At 36.9% G+C, this 19221-nt stretch overlaps 1 protein-coding gene across 1 annotated transcript in view; it reads left to right on the forward strand.

The window, feature by feature from the left end:
* SMC1B (structural maintenance of chromosomes 1B) overlaps positions 1 to 18416 on the forward strand; it is a gene marked incomplete at its 5' end in the record, with an annotated part of 31408 nt that extends 12992 nt beyond the window's left edge. Inside the window, 15 exons of the mRNA XM_010024568.1 lie at positions 413 to 592; positions 1610 to 1756; positions 2387 to 2524; positions 3018 to 3134; positions 5049 to 5155; positions 7126 to 7267; positions 8695 to 8840; positions 10041 to 10194; positions 10792 to 10890; positions 11618 to 11774; positions 12515 to 12669; positions 15190 to 15341; positions 15592 to 15661; positions 17933 to 18043; positions 18312 to 18416. Coding sequence (XP_010022870.1) covers positions 413 to 592; positions 1610 to 1756; positions 2387 to 2524; positions 3018 to 3134; positions 5049 to 5155; positions 7126 to 7267; positions 8695 to 8840; positions 10041 to 10194; positions 10792 to 10890; positions 11618 to 11774; positions 12515 to 12669; positions 15190 to 15341; positions 15592 to 15661; positions 17933 to 18043; positions 18312 to 18416 — 1980 coding nt within the window. The remainder of the gene's footprint in view (positions 1 to 412; positions 593 to 1609; positions 1757 to 2386; positions 2525 to 3017; positions 3135 to 5048; positions 5156 to 7125; positions 7268 to 8694; positions 8841 to 10040; positions 10195 to 10791; positions 10891 to 11617; positions 11775 to 12514; positions 12670 to 15189; positions 15342 to 15591; positions 15662 to 17932; positions 18044 to 18311) is intronic.
* Between the last annotated feature and the right edge of the window lie 805 nt (positions 18417 to 19221).

Here is a 19221-nt window from a genome sequence, read left to right on the forward strand (position 1 = left end):
TTCTAACTGAAACCAGTCTGATTGTAGGATCCTGGTCAGGCAGCCTGTAGCAGATACCCACTACAATGTTACCTTTACCAGCTCAATCTTCAGACCTTACCTATGAGCTCTCAGTTCATCATCGTTCGTCAGGAAGAGCTCTGTGCATTCCAGCTGTTCTCTCACAAATCTTTTTACTCATATTGTTTATTCCCCATTCTACATGTACTTCCATTTCATGCACAGCAAAATAAGTTATACAGATTTAAGGACTACAGTATACACAGAACATGAAAACAAGATCTATATCTAGTTTTACAGTGACTGAGACCAACATTCTGTTGATCTGTACATCCTGTCCCCATACCACTCAGATTTGGACATACTTTGCTATAACAACATGGATTCTAAACATTGCTTATTTGCTTTACAGGTTAAACCAATCAATGAAAAATTAAGAGAGATAAAAGGAGCTAAAATGATGGTGGATGTTGTACAGACTCCATTTGCTCCACTGAAAAAAGTGATTCGGTTTGTGAGTGGGAATGGCTTGGTCTGTGAAACAGTTAAAGAAGCAAAACAAATCGCATTTGATGGACCAGTGAGGTTGAAAGTAAGAAGCTGAATTTTGTTGCATATGTTTTTCATCATAGTTCCATATTTGATGCCATTTAAATAATTTTCTATAAACATTCCTCAAAGTATTGCAGATGAACACAGAATGGTACTATGCCCTCTAGTTATTCCCACATAAATAAGCCTGCAGATATTTCACATGGTTATGTTTTCCCCTGTATGATAGTAGGTTTTAGTGATTTCCTGGGAAAAGGAGGCAAATTAGAAGATAGTTAGTGTCCTATGTTTCTTGTTATGGTACTTGGGATGAAAAGGAGGAGAAGGAGGGAGGAGTACTTCTGTATTTAAAACTGTCTGATTTAACTATACAAACTTTATCTTGCTAGCTTTTTTATGAAGAAATGCTTTCAAAAATTCTTTAAAATCTCTTACAGACTCTATTAGTTGTAGATGCAGACTGTGTTGTGTGGGCTAAAGCTTCCCTTCCTGCACTTCTTACGCATATTTCTGTTGCTGTAGATAGTCTGTAGAAACCTTTTATGCACTTGGTAAACTTTTTTAAATCTTCATTGCAACAGCTTTAAGTCAAGGGTGAGTGTGAAATCATTTTTATTTGGTATCAAGTAACAAAACCACTGATATTCTTAATTAAAATTTCCCCTTTCTGTTTACAGATGAATTGTTTTCCTTCACTCCATTATCATATTGCTTGGTTTGCTCTACTAAAGCAGACATAACCTTCTAAGTTGCCAATGTGTACACAAATGTCTCATATTAATTTCCTAAATACAAAGAAATTATACCATTTCATTTCCTTTTCTGATCAGTAGTAGTAATATCAAAATGTGGCTAGTGCCAAGAAACAACAGACTTTTTTGTAGCTTCATGTATCTCATGTTAGCAGGTTTGGAACAGGGAAGAGAATTGGAGTCCCACTAAAACATGGTTGATGCTTGTTTAAGTGCCATTTCTGGTGCACTAGTTCGTGGCACATTTTGACTGCTTTGTGTTCAGATTTATTTGGCTTTAATTTTATTTTTGTTTTGTTTTGCAGACAGTGGCTCTTGATGGAACTTTATTTTTGAAATCTGGAGTGATTTCTGGAGGATCAAGTGACTTAAGATTTAAAGCTAGATGCTGGGATGATAAAGAAATTAATACAATGAAAGAGAGAAGAGATAGCTTGATTCATGAGCTAAAGGTAGGTCTCTTGAAAAGCTCTTAACTGCAAAAAGCATAAAGGAGTAGAAGTTGTGTGTAATCTAATTCAGCTATGGGAAGATGATTTTCTAAAAGGTTATTTTCAAAACTTCTAGAAGATGCAGACAGGACATAATAGTTGTTTATCCTATTCTAGTTAATAATAATCAACTGTGGGTCTCTGTTCTTTCCTAGTGGGTTGGTTCACGTATCACAGAGGTGGAGAACCAGAACAACACTGCTTGATAGTAGTTTTTTCAAGGAAAAAGAGCTGTTGTTCAGAGTACCTGAGAAATTCTAATGAAGTCTTCTTCACTAGATACATTCTGTCAATGTAAAAATAGTTGCACAAACCAAAACCTGTCAGTGTAACATGATTTGTCATACTCAAGGTATTCTGGAAGAGGAATACAGCAGGAGTTTAGGAGTTTGCAAGCGTTTGCTTTCTTTTGAGAATTAAATCTGTTGCAGAATTGGTATCGAATATGACCAATGCTCTCAGCATTTACCTTGAATGGGGCCTATGTCAGTGAGGCTAGCTTTATGTGGTGCATAAATCTGAAAAAGAGTAATTTCCAAATAAGTCATGGTTTGTTTCAAATGCTTTTTCTCACATTGTAATATTTTCTAGGACTTAATGAAGATCAAACATAAGGAGACTGACTTGAAGCAGTTGTATGCTCAGTGCCATGGAATTCAGACAAGACTTAAATACTCACGGAGTGAATTAGAGCTTATTAAAAAGAAACATCTCGCTAATCTCTACACGGTATAGTACTAAGCCTTTATTATTTTCATGTTTAATAATTGTATTTTTTTTGCCGAAGCTGTAATTACTAGTGAAATAAAAGGAATTAAAAAAATCTACTTAAGGAAGTAGTATTTAAGTTTTACATACAGCAGTTATGACTGAGGAATTACAATACAAAAAATGCCCACCGAGAGTACAAAGTAATTTACATGAGGCTTTTTCTCTTGTAGGTTTTAAATTTGAATTTCTAGTAAGATTGCTTTATCATTTAGTCTGTGAGTCAAAATGCGCTTTAAATGATACTTAGGTAATTTGATTTTCTGCTCATGAAAACTGGAATGATTGCATGCAATTGGCAATAATAGTGGGTAAGTGGTGTCGGAGAAGCAAATATTGAGTGTTTTTAATCAGAAAAACACAGTAATCTGGAACAGAACTTTCTCTGAATTTCCAGAAAGTTGACCATCCCATTAAAAAAAAATTACCATCTTTTTCCTTTCTTTTTATCTAGGAGAAATCAAAATTGGAAAGTGAACTGGTAAATATTGAGTCTCAGCATGATATGCTGAAGGAAGGAATAGCACGAAGAAAAGAAAAAATAGAAGAATTTCAGAAAAAAATTAATGAGGTAATGCTTCCTGTCGTAGTCACAACAGCTTATGATGTTACACTACAGAAGCATCTTTCTGTTCATGCTGACTTTTAGAACTTGAACAACTTTTAACTTTGTAAACTACTTTGTCAACAAAGACATTATAAGTTACTCCAGCAGTCTTCCCACATCCTTTGCCTTTCTTACCAAGCAGAGGTACACCTGGATATTAGTATATATGTATCCTAGCTTTGCAAATCAGTTTTGTTAAAATCGAAATTCTGTGACTGTTACGTGCCAAACGCAAACCAAACCAACCAAATAATGTACTTCTTTAATATTAGATTATCAAATGAAGCTTTGCTTAATGTATAAACTATAATTTCATTTGACATAGGAGAAAATTTTTGAGTTTGAAGAAGATTGGTTGGTTTTCCCCCACTTTCTCATGCGCTGCTAATAAATACGATTTACTTTTGTAGTATTGAGCAGGGACAGTCCACTGTAGTTCACAGCTTTAGAGCTCTCGGTGCAGGCTTCAACTGTAGATCAAATCCCAGCAAAATACTCTCTAGGTTTTGGGGTAAATTTTGGTAAGTATCAGCTTATTCTTTCTAAGACTTTTAAAATCCAAGTTCTTTGTAAGAAACTGTAGCCATGGGACCTCTCATTTTGGAGGGATATTTATGCAGCGTGATTGCATGACTAAACTGTAGCTTTCCTTTGGCATGAAGTCTTCCTAGCTGATGTGGATCTGTGACAGTATGTATGTACACTGAACTCTGTAAACACCCAGAAGACTAGCAGGTCTCTCAGTATTCAGTACACCCACTCGTTAGACAGTCCTTGCATATGTGACTGTCATTCGAAAAACGTTCTCACTACAGTCATAGCAGGACCCATTCAGTGTCTTAATAGAAATCTCTTCTTGATCCCTTTTAACTGGGAGAAGATCAATCATGTTTGCAACCCACATGCAGAATAGATCAGGCATGCTCATGCCATTAGGGAGAGAGCTCTGTATCAGTTTTCTAGAGTTGAGAACAGTTCTCAGCACTGCTGGAGTGCTTTGTTCTAAACTCTATGGATGTCAGTCTAGGTGACAACCTGTTATGCTACTGTATACTAGAAAAGTAGGTAAAGAGTAGCACAGAGTGAAGATTCCTTTCTTGGGAAGTAGCCGATATCTGTGCTTTATTTTCTGTGTGCTCTTACTACTCTGGGAGAGTGGTTGAGGCATGCATGATAATTGTCAGGAAATTCATCATTTCACTGTTTGGGGGTTTTTGGAGAGGAAGGAGTTTTGGGGAGGGAGGGGTGGTTTGGTTGGTTTGGGGTTTTTTTGGGTGTTGTGTGTTTGGGGTTTGGTTGGTTTTTGTTTGGTTGGTTTTTTTTGTTTTGTTTTTAAGATTGTTGTGTGCTTGCTTGATACATGGTTAATCAAGCCTGTGTACCAAAACAATATAAATAATACTTGAGTTTTAACCTGTAAAGTTCTCTTAAAATTTTGTTCAGTCCATTGGGTTATCTTTCAACTGCTGTAGGCTGTTGCTGTTTCTTTGTTTGTTCTTGCCGTATACACTATGCCTACTCTTTACCTGCTTAAATCTTCCATTAAAATTTTAGGATTGGTTTTGGCTAAACCTTTTGTTACTACTTAACTGTATAATTAAGAAGTAAGAGATTCTGTAACAGTTCTTTTGCTATGGCTTTGCTATAAATGGAACATAGTAATTAACATTTGTGAATCACTTCAAAGGATTGGAACAAAGAACTGAGCTACACTGAGAAACCTGATGTATCTGATTAGTGTCTTGTATGCCGTTCAGCTTTCTCTTCTTCAATTGATGGAACAACAGACAGAAACAGCAAACTGAAGTGATTGTTTAAATGTTTTACTCATTGCAAGATAGCATGAACATTTTTTGCTCCATTTCTTTTTGTTCGAAGGTTGAAGATTCTGTTTTCCAGGAATTCTGTGAAGAAATTGGTATAGAAAATATTCGTGTGTATGAACAAGAACGTGTGAGACAACAAGAGGAGATTGATAAGAGAAGGTAGTATTTGTAATTGAAATGTTAAAAAATGGTTTCTATTAGATTGGGCACACTCGTAAATGAGTATCTCCATCACAGGAAATACCACGAAAACCTAAAAGACTGTGAAAGGTTATATTATCACTGCACAGATTAGTGAGCAGTTGCACTGATACGGCTTGGGTTTATTTGACAGTTATAATCAGTGACACTTTGCAACAAACTGGAAAGGTAATATTTTCTGTTTTGGTAGCACTGTTGTAGAAAAATAAAGCTAAGAGTAGTTTAATAAAACCTACATTGAAAAATGGCTCTGTCACAAATTGGGGGTGGCATTGAGGCCCACTCATGTATCAGAAAGCTTAAAGGAGAAGTGGGTGTGAGATGCAGTGATTTGGTAGTACTTACTATTACGGAAAGCAGGATGTTTTCTCACAGGCATCCTCAACTGGTATTCCCTTCTGACAGGCATATGTCACAGGACAACAAATTTAAAGAGTGAGAATGTTAAAATGAGCTATCTCTTTGTACTACAGGTGTTTTCAGGCAGGTGATAGTTTGTGCATTTCTCAACATTTAAAGGAAATAGACCTTTTCTACATGACTAGTATAATGGCTAGCACTGAACTCCATTTTCTTTTAGGCCATCTCTTCAGCTGCTAGGAGATTCTCTGGCTGTCTTTCAGAAAGTAGTCCAAGCATGTGTATTTGATTAGGGCTTCAGTGAGGTAGTAGTGCAGTACATTTAGTTCCAGTTAAAACACCTGCTGGCTGAAGGGATCTGGTAGTTTACTTATGTTTGCAAGAACTGAAGTCTGGTGAAACGTATGAAGTTAGTAATAGAACACTGAAAAGAGGAAATTTTTGCATGGCCTTATCATAGAATCACAGAATAGTTTGGGTTGGGTTTGCCTTCAAGCTCATCTAGTTCCAGTCCCCCTGCCATGGGCAGAGACACCTTCCTCTAGACCAGGTTGCTCAGAGGCACATCCAGTCTGGCCTTGAACACTGCCAGGGATGGGGCAGCCACAGCTTCTCTGGGCAACCTGTGCCAGTGTCTCAGCAGCCTCATAGTAAAGAATTTCTTCCTAATGACTAATCTAAGTCTACCCTTTTTCAGTTCAAAACCATTCCCCTTGTCCTATCACTCCATGCCTTTATGCCACGCTGCACATATGGCATTGGCCTTGCTGGTGCCCTATGTTACCAGCATTGGACCTGTAAGCCTCTGCTATGGTGCTGCCTTCTCGCCCAGGTTTAAAGAGCCTGGAGCTGGTGTTGAGCCAACCTTTTTGCCTGGACAACGGATGCAGCACCAGTAGTAAGTCATTTGGTAAGCTCAGAGGCAGACAGTAACAGCTGAGAGGAGACCTTTCTGTAAACAGCTGCTTCCTTTTTACTTTAGTCCTTGCTCACAGCAAGACATGAAGAAGTTTTTTGCGGTTGTACCCCTATAAACAAATAGAGATCTCCACTGAGAGATGATAAGCAAGGCTCAATATGGCTTGAAAAACCCTGGTCTCAGGCTTCTTAATTGCCATCTCTTATCTGAGATAGTTTCTTACAATATTCAGATAAACATACATGCCAGCTGACCAGGAAGCTTGCAGAGGCTGATCAGGGAGCACAGGCTTTGGGTAAATACATAGCATCAGTGTAGCTGTTGCCCAGTTCAGATTTGTGTTATTTACAGGTGTATCATTCATACTGAGATACTCGAACTTTCGGTGTCACTTTCCATATTAAACATGGCCATACTGTATATTGTATTTGTTTAACTATTATCACTGTATTTTTGTAAATTCCAGTATATCCACAGGATGTGGTGTAGTGGAATCAATGATCCAAATGTATGCAAATTTTTGTGTTCACATAGAAATACAAAAATGCTATTTAAATAGTCAAAATGAAAATCTATCTTATCATAACTTAAAATCAGCTTAGTTGCTAGCCTGTTTGGAGAGCATTTTGAAATACTGTACTTTGACTAGACTGGAGTTTGAAAATCAGAAGACACGACTAAATATTCAGCTGGAATATAATCGTGATCATCTCCAAAAGTTAACAAACGCTGCCAGCAAGTTGAGGGAGACCGTGCATAAAGATGAAGCTGAGATTAGCGGGCTACAGAAGGTAACTGTTACATACATCTCTCTACCTGGGACTGAGGAAGGAGTGCATTGAATTAATAATTTTGACTAAACGTCGTTAATGCTGTTGAGTAATTTTTCTAGGGTTTAATTCAGTGCTGACTTTGTAAATTTAGAAAAAATGCAGTTGCATATTGTCATTTTAACCTTGGATAACCTGTCATATTAGGGTGCTTACAAATTATTAATGATAAGTTTACTAGTATGTACGGTGTTACACTGTGCTTAGTTTATATGAAAACGCAGCGTATGACTAAAGATCAAACTAGCAGCAGTGGCTGAGATTCTTTAGCAGATTCTTTGGGTAACAGTAAACAGCTCTGGTGCTTTGCATCTTCTAAGGTGCTTCGCAGCCACTAGCAGACTTAAAATAACTCTATAAAAACTAATTCAGATTTTTACCTGAAGATGGATTCCTCCTTCGTAGTATTCTTTACTTGTAAGTAATTTTTTGTTACACTGATGTTGCTTGTGGTGCACTGGAAAGTGAAGGAGAAAAGATACGTAGGAGTGCTTTGAATAAAGAACAAAAGTGAAATGTAAAACTCCCCTAAAGTGGGCAAAAACCTCCACAAGCATCATTTGAACTCTATATATTTTAACATTAGAAGACGTAGTTCTGATACTGAGGAAAAACAACAGACTCTTATTTAGTAATGCACAAAAACATGTCTGCCTTCATGCCTGTGTGCATAATTCTTCTGAAATATGACTTTGAACAAATTCAGGTGGTTTTGTCCTGGAGAAGGATTGTAGGTATTAAATTCTGAAGGTACTTTGTTTGGATACTGCAGCAGCAGTTACGTCTTGAATAGATTGCGATAATACTAGTGTCTCTCATAGTCTCTTAGATCATGTCTTCATGCATGTGGCATTAGATTTACTATATTCTAGTACCTAATTTCTAGCAAGTTAGCAGTGGTATGGATTACATAGGGGAAGACCCTTCTAGAGTACCTCCACAGATTCTTTGTTCTCTTCAGGTTACCTCAGGATTTCTGTTTAATGACCAATACTTTTTAAGGGATTTCACACTTCAGGTTACCTTAGCTTTTGCTAAATACGTTGTAGATGTGCAGCAGGTGGGATCCTTCTTGCAGGGATAAGGGACTAAGGAAAAAGGAGTAGCCTACAGATTTCAGGCATCCCAGGATCCTTGCCTTGTTTGATGGCTCTGTAGTTTACTCTAGTACAGTCACAAATCTGGAGCTGGCTGTGCCCATGTATACAAAACATCTGGATCTTTCTATGTATAAGATGGGCTGTTTTCCCAGACCTTTCAGATTTTGTGCTGTAACACATTTGAATGTATTTTAACAGGTTTGAACTTTAACTCTTTCTTTCTGTGTAGTAAAAGCTCCATATCAAGATTTTTGGTGAAAGTTTATAATTGTAAATATTTCTATGCAGGATGAGGAAAAGCTTCTAAAAAAAGTGAATGAAATCGTGGAAGAGTGTCAGCGACTTAAGAATAGATTAAGTGCTCATAAATCTGAGGTTATAAAAGCCCAAAATGAAGTTGAAGAGTTCCGAAAGACATTATTAACTCTTAATAGGTAATTGCTAATTGTACTTTTGGGAAAATGATTAATTTGGTAATATTTAGAAGAGTTGTGATCAGATGGTTTAATTTCTCTTGTTCTGTTTTCTTGTGAAAGATTCATTAGAGACATGGTAATTTGCATTTACAGTATGTATTATTTAAAAAGTGCTTCTAATTTGGTAAATCTAGTTCACACCACCACCCAAAAGTGGTGTGAATGAGGTTATTTAATGAGAACCATCCCTTAAACTATATAGAAGAACATTATCTTATTATCTGCCTCGTGTTAGGTCTCATGACTTCTGATAAATACATAATGACTTCTGATAAATAGGTGTTAGCTACAGCTTGGTGGGAGGGGGCATATTAAGTTTGCTGGTAGTTTCATACTGTTCTTTGAGTAGTATGGTTGGGTTCAGTTATCGAGAAATTCTCTTTTTTTTGGTCTGATAATCAGTGTTCTCATTTTCTCCAGGCCTTTCAAGTGCTGGATACCTTAAACTAATACTAACTTTAGGTCACTATTTTGTCCATACTGGTTCTTTTTAAATCAGCCACTTTATTATTGATGTGTTTAATGTCTCTTAATCAGGAGCCTGTGTTTAAAAACAGACATGTTGGCACAGTATGGCTAGGGAAACTTCTGGAATTTTACATAAATTGTAGATTATATACCTAGTAATCAATTTTATAGTATGTAATTTTCACAAAATAAGGCTGTTTATGTCTCTGCCTTACTTAGTAACTTGATGCTATCAGAGGAATTCATTGCAGAGAGTCAAGCTGTATTTCAAGTAAAGTAATGATAAAAGATACCTGATTAAATTTTCCAAGGGTCAGATTTCATTACATGTTCAGCATCAGCAGGGCTGCACAAAAGAGAGTTCATTTGCAATTAGGAAAGGTGGGTATTTGAACATGCTGTAGTGGGAACTTGGCAATACATTCAAACTATGTCTGTGATGCTAGCATTTACCTTGCAATAGTTAGAGCTAATAAAAAACAGCAGAGTGTTACCCTGCCTGCTAGAATAGTGTGTGGTTCCCAGGTGTGTCTTGAGTGATTTGGGAGAATGTAGGGGATGGAAGAAGTTAATTACCATTTTCCTTTATTTTTGATGGGATTACAGAGGAAACATGGTAACTTTTTCGTGCTGTATGGCTGTGGATGTTACTGGCTTGTGCTTTTTGTTTTGTGTCTTTTATTTATGTAGGGAAGCTACAAAATTGCAAAGAGAAGCTACAGCTATAGAAACCTCTCTGGAAGAGAAAAGATTGAGACGACATAATATGCTGCTTGAATGCAAAGTGCAGGACTTGAAAATAAAGTTGTTGTCTGGATTATTGGATGACATCAGTGAAGTCGAGGTGCATAAAATCTTTCCAGAAGATAGATATCATGGAGGAGCAATTATTCAGTCTTGAATTTGAAGATACTTATTTTTCCTTAAAGGACTGTTTATCTTGGACAGTAATGTTAAAATAAATGTATTGTTTTCATGTGATTAGGCCTTATCCATTCAAGAGAAGGATTTTTGTTTATTTTTGTAGACAGAAGTATTGTGTGAAAGTATTTTTTACTTGTGCTTGAAATGTATTCCTGTGAAATATGTAAAATTGCTGTGGTAAAAGAAAATTGGTATGAAGGAGTATTTGAGATAAGCATATGTAAAGGGACACATGGGGTCGATTCAGAAATGTAAACAAATACGGCATGTGGATGAATTGACATAATATTTGGTTAATCATCCATAATATAAACGCTGTCTAAAATCATCCGTTTGTCTTCAGTAGGATGTAAATATTCACAGCAATCAGGGATAGGCTAAAATAGAAATACCCCTGCTGTTTACCTCATAATATGTTATCACTGTCTCCTTGTTGTATATCCTTTTAATGTGTTGATTTAACAGTGCAAAAGTTAACTGTCATATTTCTCAAGTGGAATGTCCTTCCTATTTATAGCTACGACCTGAAACAGAAGACACTCAGACTACATCCAGTATCTATGAAAGGGAAGAGGCAATTCAGATCGACTACAGCAGCCTAGCAGAAGACCTGAAGGTAATCTCTTTGTTTGATATTATTAGAGATTGAGGTTTTTATTTAAAATACTTTATTTGTTGAAATTACTTATTTTTCACTCTAGTTTTTAAATCAACTTTACTAAAACCACTGTTAAGCTTAAGTGTATGTGTGTGCATGTTTTGCTTTTGCAGTCATACATAGTACTAGCTGTATGGGATTTCTGGATAGATCAATTTCCTGTATAACTAAATTTAATTTAAAGCTTACCTAAACCATGAAAAATAGAATGGATAAACAGTAAATATAACTCTGATTTTTCCTTCCTTCTTTACCTTCTGCATTTAAGTTCCAGCACTATATTTATGACAGAGGCTGGATACAGAGCAAGGGAAGAATTTGTCACCACTGGAACTTGACTCAATGAATTCACCGAGAACCTATCTTCAAAGCCTTTCTTCACAAATCAAGTAGTGAAGCCAGCTAATCCTCCTCCTGTGTTGTATTTTAACTCAGACTTCTAGACTGAAGGGAATTTTTGTATGTTTCTAAAGGTCTTTGTGGAACAATACTTAGGACTTTGTAAATTTATTCTGAGAACTAAGGCTCAGAGTGGAGTTCTGCATTTATTGTGTTTTTAGTTAAAGCTATTAGATGGGAGGGGGAATTCCTCCAGAAACCGTGGGTGCTTGCTGTATATGTTGAAATTTCTTGGCCTAAAAGCAGATTTTACTGCTTTCAGTATTTTTACTTTTTTTTCCATTAGGACCTAGAATCTGATAAAGATATACAGGATCATCTGAACCAGATGCAGCAGGAAATAAAATCTAAAGAGAGTACTTTAATGAAGACAGCTGCTCCAAACCTGAGAGCAGTAGAGAAACTACAGATAGCTCGGGACAAGTTCCAAGCATCAATAGATGGTAATGCCGAGTCTTCTTTACTAATCTGTGAGAGTTTTCACCCTAATTGAAGTTCCTGTTTCCGGGGTTGGTTCTGCTGCCTTTGCTTCTTTCAGATATTAAGATATTTTTTGTGCTCAAGTGTGCATCCTCAGTTGTCATTATATGTAAACAATTTATTAACATACTTTTAATTCTGCAGTAGTTTATTGAAATATGGTTTGAATGATTGGAAAGATATTTTGTTGGCTAAATGACATCATAAAATATTTTTACCTATTTTCTAAATATTATTCACGTTAATAATAAAATTATTTAATTTTTTCTTAAGTCGTTGAAGAAACATATATATGTTGTCCAGAACTCAGATATGAGCATTGCTGGAGTTACTCTTTTCCTCAAAGAGCACTGCAGATCTTACATATTAAGAAAATCAAGGGGTTCTAAAGCTGCAACAGGCAAATGCTGGTGCTGCTTAAGGCTGCCCAGCTTACAGAAGGAACTGGGAGAAAAATTTGTTCATTGCTCCAGACAAATGTGGCATAAAGCAGATTGAATAACATCCTAACTATTCAGTTTTTGGGGCCTCCATTTGAAATCTGTAAGGAAACTCAGAATGTTGGTATACTCCTTGTATCTACATTAAAATCTTTTCCTGCAATAAGTATTTTCCTTGATGCTTATTATGGAACACCACGTATATTTGTTCCATATATTTGCTTAGAGGCTTATTGTATGAAAAACAGTAATGTTTTTCATAGCTTTTGAGACCAGCAGAAAGGAAGCCAGAACATGCAAGCAAGAGTTTGAACAAGTGAAAAAGAGGAGATACGAGCTGTTCAGCCGGTGCTTTGAGCATGCCTCCATAGCTATCGACCAGATCTACAAGAAACTTTGCAGAAACAGCAGTGCTCAGGTGAGTCATATGCTTGGCTTAAAAGCCTACTTGATGTTTTGTTATCTAGAATAAGGGAATTACCAACACTTTTGGTTTCCAGAGACAGTTTCAGTCCTGAAGAAGAAAATTACACAAATAATACAGACTTACGAATTTTAGGGTCAGAGGAGGAATAGGTAATATGCCAAAGCATGCTTGACATTAAGCAGAGAAATGTGATCAAAAGTGTTACAAAATCAGGAACAGTTTATGTTAGTTGTACACTTTGTATGTAGCAGATGTGTAAATTAGCATGACACAAATATGAAATATATTTGAGTACTTCTGTTTAAAATAACACTGGTTTACAGATCTAGCAATACCAATAATAGGTAATTAAAACACTTAATCATTAGTGTAGATAAATCTAAAAATCATGAATCACTACTTCAGTGCTAGTCTGAGTTCAGCTCTGTATGAGGTTTTGAAGCTCCTTATACCCTACTTAAATAGTTAAAAAAGATAGACCTAAAACTTTCACAACTTTTAAGAAACCTTTAGAAAAATTGTGTCCCAATTTTATTAATCTTTGCAAGTGTTCCACTATTAATGCTGAAAGTAAAGAGGAAACTCCCAAATGCTTTGGTTACATCCAATCATGTAGATGGTTGAATGTTTAAAAGCTCAGGCTTGAATTCTTGTCTGTCTTAAACCAGATTTTGTGTTCTCCCCTCAGAGTCAGATATTCAGTGAACATCTTAAATATCGTTAAATATATCCTTTCTGCATGTAGGTTGGACAGGATAATAAAGCATTTTTTTCTTCCCGGTTACTGGGCACATACCTTCTACCCTAGACTGAACATCAGTCAGGTCTTGACTTTGCATCACTCTGAAACAACCAGTATTTTCCAGATGCATTGCCAAAAATAATTAGTTGGGTGCTTTCTTTCTGAGTTCTGGGATGCTGTGCCTTGATGTGAGCCATAGTGGCAATCTGGTCAAGAGATTATCCTGTGATTAGCTGGGAAGCTAAAACTGCCTGCTAGATACAAACATAGCAGCTGAAGAAAGCTGGTCTGATTGCACTGGGAGAGAAGGTATTCCTCTGGGTGCTCTGGTTAGCTAAGGAAAGCGTTAGCTCTGATTTTTGCCATCAGAGGAGGCGGCCTAGGTTGCAGCTTGAACAGGTACTTTTTAAGCGACCTTAACAATTTTTAACATGAAATTGTCTTTAATATTTCTTAATATATTAGTAACATTTTTAAACAATGATTTATTGTCCAGTGCACGAAAGAGAAGCTTTGATCTACTGAGTTAATTTAACTTCTAGAGATTCTAGGCTCAGAGCAGTCGTGCTGAATATACTGAGCAACTGAATATATTGCTCAGTAAAATTTATTTCATCAGCACATTGTGTGCTAGGAGTAATTCAAAAGAAACTACAGAAATTGCACATAGACAGATTTACTCCTGGGTTCTACACCAGTTCTCTTCCATTCCTCTTCTGTAGAGAGAGAAATGTCTTTCCTTTCATATCTTGATGAGAAAGAAATATATTTACCCTAGTAAGTGATAAGATGATTTTTGCTAGCAGTGTCCATACATCTGAAAGCATTCTCTTGCAAAGATACATACAGTGGCACAGAACTGGGAGCTGCACTGCAAGATACTTGACATATTTACAGCCTGAAGAACGGTGTTACTACAATGACAGGCATTCTCTCAGCAGAGAAAGAGAGAAAAATAAGTGTACCTCCAGCAAAACAAAGATACTGCAAGCACTGTATCTTGCTTCCAGCACTGTTTACCATAGAAATTATTTCAAATCAAAGTATATGTAGTGTTTTGGTTTTGTTTTTCTTCCACTGTATCTATGATCTGCGAAGAGCCATTTGAAATGAGTGTCACCTATGGAAATTTTATCTGTATCCACTTGTGCAGAGGGGAAGAGACTGAATTATTTTCTTGTTTCTTCTGTTTAATAGGAAACATAAACCACATAGCAAATAGCTTATCCATCATCCTTTTTAATGGTTTGGTTAAATGGCCAGTCCTTTAAAATAATGCTTTTAATTTGTGAACCTGGGAACAAGGATACAAAGAACAGAGAAAGCCTACCTATATTAAAATCTTTTTCCACCCCAAAGTAAGATTTTGTAAAACTAACTTTTACAAAAACTTGTAATTTTGGAGGTATAATTACTTCCAAACAAAAAAGAAAAGTGCTGTGGAAGTCTAAAGTTTCAGTAATTAAAAAATAAAAGCAATTGTATAAAAGGTGATAAAATCAAGTTTATTTAGTGGTTGAGAGTTTGTACATAACAGATACGTGGAGCTGCTCCCAAGATGGTTTTGTTAATCAGCCTTCTGGCTCATGGTTTGTTGAGAAAGGTATATTCAGTGGGAAATTTTATCGTGCTGCTCTTCAGTCTAGATGAACAGGGGTTTCCTACAGCTGAAGCTGACCACTACCTCAGTCAGTATTTAAACCTAAAAAATACTCATCTTAATAATTGTATAGCTGTCACTATTAATAATGAAATATCTGCGTTTCCAGGCATTCCTTAGTCCTGAAAATCCCGAGGAGCCTTACCTGGAAGGCATTGGCTTTAACTGTGTGGCTCCGGGAAAACGATTTATGCCAATGGACAGTTTGTCAGGAGGTGAAAAATCTGTGGCAGCCCTGGCTCTTGTGTTTGCTATACACAGGTAAAAGTAACACTATGGTCTTACCCAGGTATGTGGCTGAGTGAGCGGCAGGAAGATTGAGAGTGTTATACTTGCAAACCTATTGACAAAAACCCCTGCTAATAACGTAGTCAGGCATTCATAATGTCCTTATTTTTGTCATTACTTCTTATCAAAATGTTACGATAAAGTAAGGGAAATCTGTAAAGTACTTAGGATGCTTACTGACATTTTTGCATCTAAATGCAAAATACAATCTTGTTTTCTGCAGTTTTCGGCCAGCACCTTTCTTTATTTTAGATGAGATAGATGTTGCCCTGGATAACACAAACATCGATAAAGTAAGTTGGTCCCTTTCACCTTATCCTTCTATCAATGATATGGTGCTATCTTTTGTATAAGGATGGCTACTCTTAATTATAACTTGTTGGGATGAAGAGATTGGTTACACTGTCTTAACCGGTTTTAAAATATATTGGGTTTAGACTAGGGTTAGGTTTAAATTCATAAATCTAAGTGTGTACTTAGTTCCCAAACTGTGAAGTTGAGAAAAATTGTTCAGGAGCCTGAAAGCATGCCACGTTGTGCCATGTGCAGTATAATCTCACTGTGAAGTGCTGGTTGGGTTGATTCAGTTGGAATTTTTAAGGCCTTTGAGTTCCTTTACCTCTAAGAAGTATTAAAGAGTGTATCTGCCTGTTGGAATTGAGTCATTCTTCACTGGACTATTGATTTTATCCAACTGGCCAACTACACATTAAAACAATTGAGGGCTATCATTCCCATTGGTTTGGCCACATGAATTCTTACTTGTTTAAAATGCCTTTCTGTCTTCCTCTTAATTTCTCTTCCCCTTTTTGCTAACAGCTATTCACTGCAACAAAACCTGACGATAGAATAGGAACAGTAGATTGCCAAACTGTATGTTTTTAAGACGTATATGCAAGAAAATAGAGAACATCCATGCAGAAAGTTTTAAGTATTTTAAGTTCTGGTTTAATGTATATTCATAAAAGTAACATCTATAAATACCACTTCATGGCCAAAGAGCAATTTTGGATTATATTACACATCAGGGTTAACTCTGAAATTGCCTTAGTGCTGTCTATATTAGGCCTTTCATTGAGTCCTTGGGGCCCAGCTAATCTCATTCAGAACAGTGCTTCTGCTCATTCCGTAATCATCCTGGCTAGAGCTGCTCATCTCCTGTGAGGTGGGGGCACACTGGCTGCTCGACCCCTGCCCAGAACACCCCATTTGGATTACTGCCCGTGTGCAGTCCTCTGCCTGCCTGCTCTGCCCTGGCCAGGTGCAGTGCAAGGAGGTTGGGGCAGGATGACAGAAAGGGCTGCGCTTTTCCCATCAGCAACCTGAGATACAGGTGGTGATGTATAATGTGCTTGGAGAGCAGCTGCCCATGTAATGCAGGAAGACAGTGACGGAACCACAGTTTCCTAGAAAATTCCTTGAATTGGCTTCAATGTTTATCTAGGGATTCTTATAGAGAGAGTCAGATTACTATTTGAGCATGTGTGAAAAGTGTTTTAAATTGCAGAATGAGCAAAAGCAAAATTGCCATGATCTGTAGGTATAATTAACTTTATGTTTCCCTGTGCCTGGAGTCTTTCATATCTTTTTCCTTATCTCTGAGATGCAGTTGTTAGTGGAAAGTACCAAAACCTTCAGACAGAGGAATTAATGTTGCAAGTGAGAAAAAAGGATGCATGGTATATGTGTTGCTCGTACTTATGGTATCCAGGTTTTATGAATCATAGAATCACAGAATGGTTTGGGTTGGAAAGGACCTTGAAGATCATCTAGTTCCAACCCTCCTGCCATGGACAGGGACACCTTCCTAGACCAGGTTGCTCCAAGCCATGTCCAACCTGGCATTGAACACTGCCAGGGATGGGGCAGCCACAACTTCATAAGTCTTTATGTTAAAGCAGATATCTAATAATTTACTTGTAATTGCACTGTAAAATGAATGTGAATTATTCACATGTAACTCCCTGAAGGCAGTGCTTCCATTAAGAAAATTACTTCCGTATCACTTTGATATAAAAGTGCAGGCAAAAGTTGCATTACAAATGTACAAGTTTTCCTTCATTCAGCATTTAATTTATATTGTGGGACACTGCCTTACTCAGTCACCAATTTATCGCTTCATATTTGTCCCTTTCTTTTGCAAGTAATTGAAAAAAATGTTGCTGTCTGCAGTGACCTAGCACATATTGAGGATCTTAGTATACAGCCAGTAACAACCTTTTCACGCTTCTTTTCCTAATTCAGGAATTTCTACCTTTCTTTGTAGTTCTGTGAAGTGAAATTTTTTGCATTGGCACTGGCCTTTTCCTGTAACTTTACTCATTGGAGTGAATGATTATTTTCTTGAGCGTTTTCACAAAGCAAATGTGAGGGTTTGTCTTAGGAACATTCACAGTGTCTGACTTACGACTATTTTATTTCTCATTTTATCCTGCTTACTTCCTAGCTGAGTTACTGAATTCTGGAGCTAATGTAGTTCAGTTCTTCCTTCATCATTCCCTAATTACAGCATGGTTTAAGTCTGCCAGAACTAACTTACTGAAATATTTGGCTTCTTCCCAAAGGTATCAACTTTCATTAGAGAGCAGGCACATGAGCAGTTACAAATGATAGTTATTTCTCTAAAGGAAGAGTTTTATTCCAAAGCAGACGCATTGATTGGAGTGTGTCCAGAGGTAACAATTAATTATTACCAATTTTTGTTAAATAATACACACTGGGGTTTGTTGAAGTACTGATTTACTCTTTAAGTGTTACTCCAGTGAATCATGTACGTAATTGTGTTGCTGGATTTGAACTACTTTGTGTTCAGAAATAAGTGCAGGTGCTGGCTTGATGAAAAGATCATTTTGGTAACTCGTCATTGTATCTCATAGTCATTTATGAAATGCTTATTTCATATGAGAGAAGTGTTTTCAATTGTACGATCTTTCCTCTTCCTAGTACGACGAGTTTATGTTCAGTCGAGTCCTGACTTTGGATCTTACAGAGTATCCAGACACTGATAACCAGGAAAGAACAGAGATGCACGAAGGCAGTGCAGAATAAGGTGTGGATGATTTAGGGGCCAGGTGACAACAGCAAGAACTGTATTTACAGGTGCCTTTTACAAAGCTAAATTTGAATGTGGCCCTTCAAGGTTGTTAGAGAAATGTTTCCCTTTCAAATGGACAGTTTTCTAAAATGTTGAAGTAGCTGTTGTTCATTGATACAGTTCTGTTAACAAGTAAGAGAGACCCAGATGTTGTTCCTGAAGTGCCTGTAAGCCTCTTGTGTTTCTGATGAACAGTAACATGCTTAGCCGTATCTCCAGTGCACTGCTTAGACGCACACTACCATTGGTCAAGACCTTTGCAGTCTGCTTCTTCTGTACTTCAGCTGCATCCATTTGCCTTAAGATACGATTATTTTCTGTTTCTTAAAACAAGTTACTGGAATCTGCCCATTATCTCAGGTGACTTTTGTGCTACCCAGTAAGACTTCAGTCTTCTGCTGCAACCTTATGAAAATACTAGTTACTTTACAAAAGCACATGATAAATCTCTATAGGCGTGATGCAACCTGGAAAAATTTCATCTGTGAGGTATTTCACCCCACCCAAAAGTGGAAGGAATAAAACAGCCTATGTTTTATTCGTAGTGGAAGGAATAAAAAAGTGTATTGGTTTGCAGTGAACACTGTTATTACCTAGTTATCCCATTGAAGCCCAGTTTATTTTGATGGCCATACTTCATCCAAGGAGCCAAGTTAATGAAGTTGGTTACAGAACACTGTTTGAGAGAGCCTGAAGCACTTCATCTGGCTTATCTTTCACCTCAGTATATGCTGAAGAGATTCATTTGGTTTATGGTTG

The sequence above is a fragment of the Nestor notabilis genome, unplaced genomic scaffold, assembly GCF_000696875.1.
Source record: "Nestor notabilis isolate BGI_N333 unplaced genomic scaffold, ASM69687v1 scaffold21121, whole genome shotgun sequence".
Lineage (NCBI taxonomy): Eukaryota > Metazoa > Chordata > Aves > Psittaciformes > Psittacidae > Nestor > Nestor notabilis.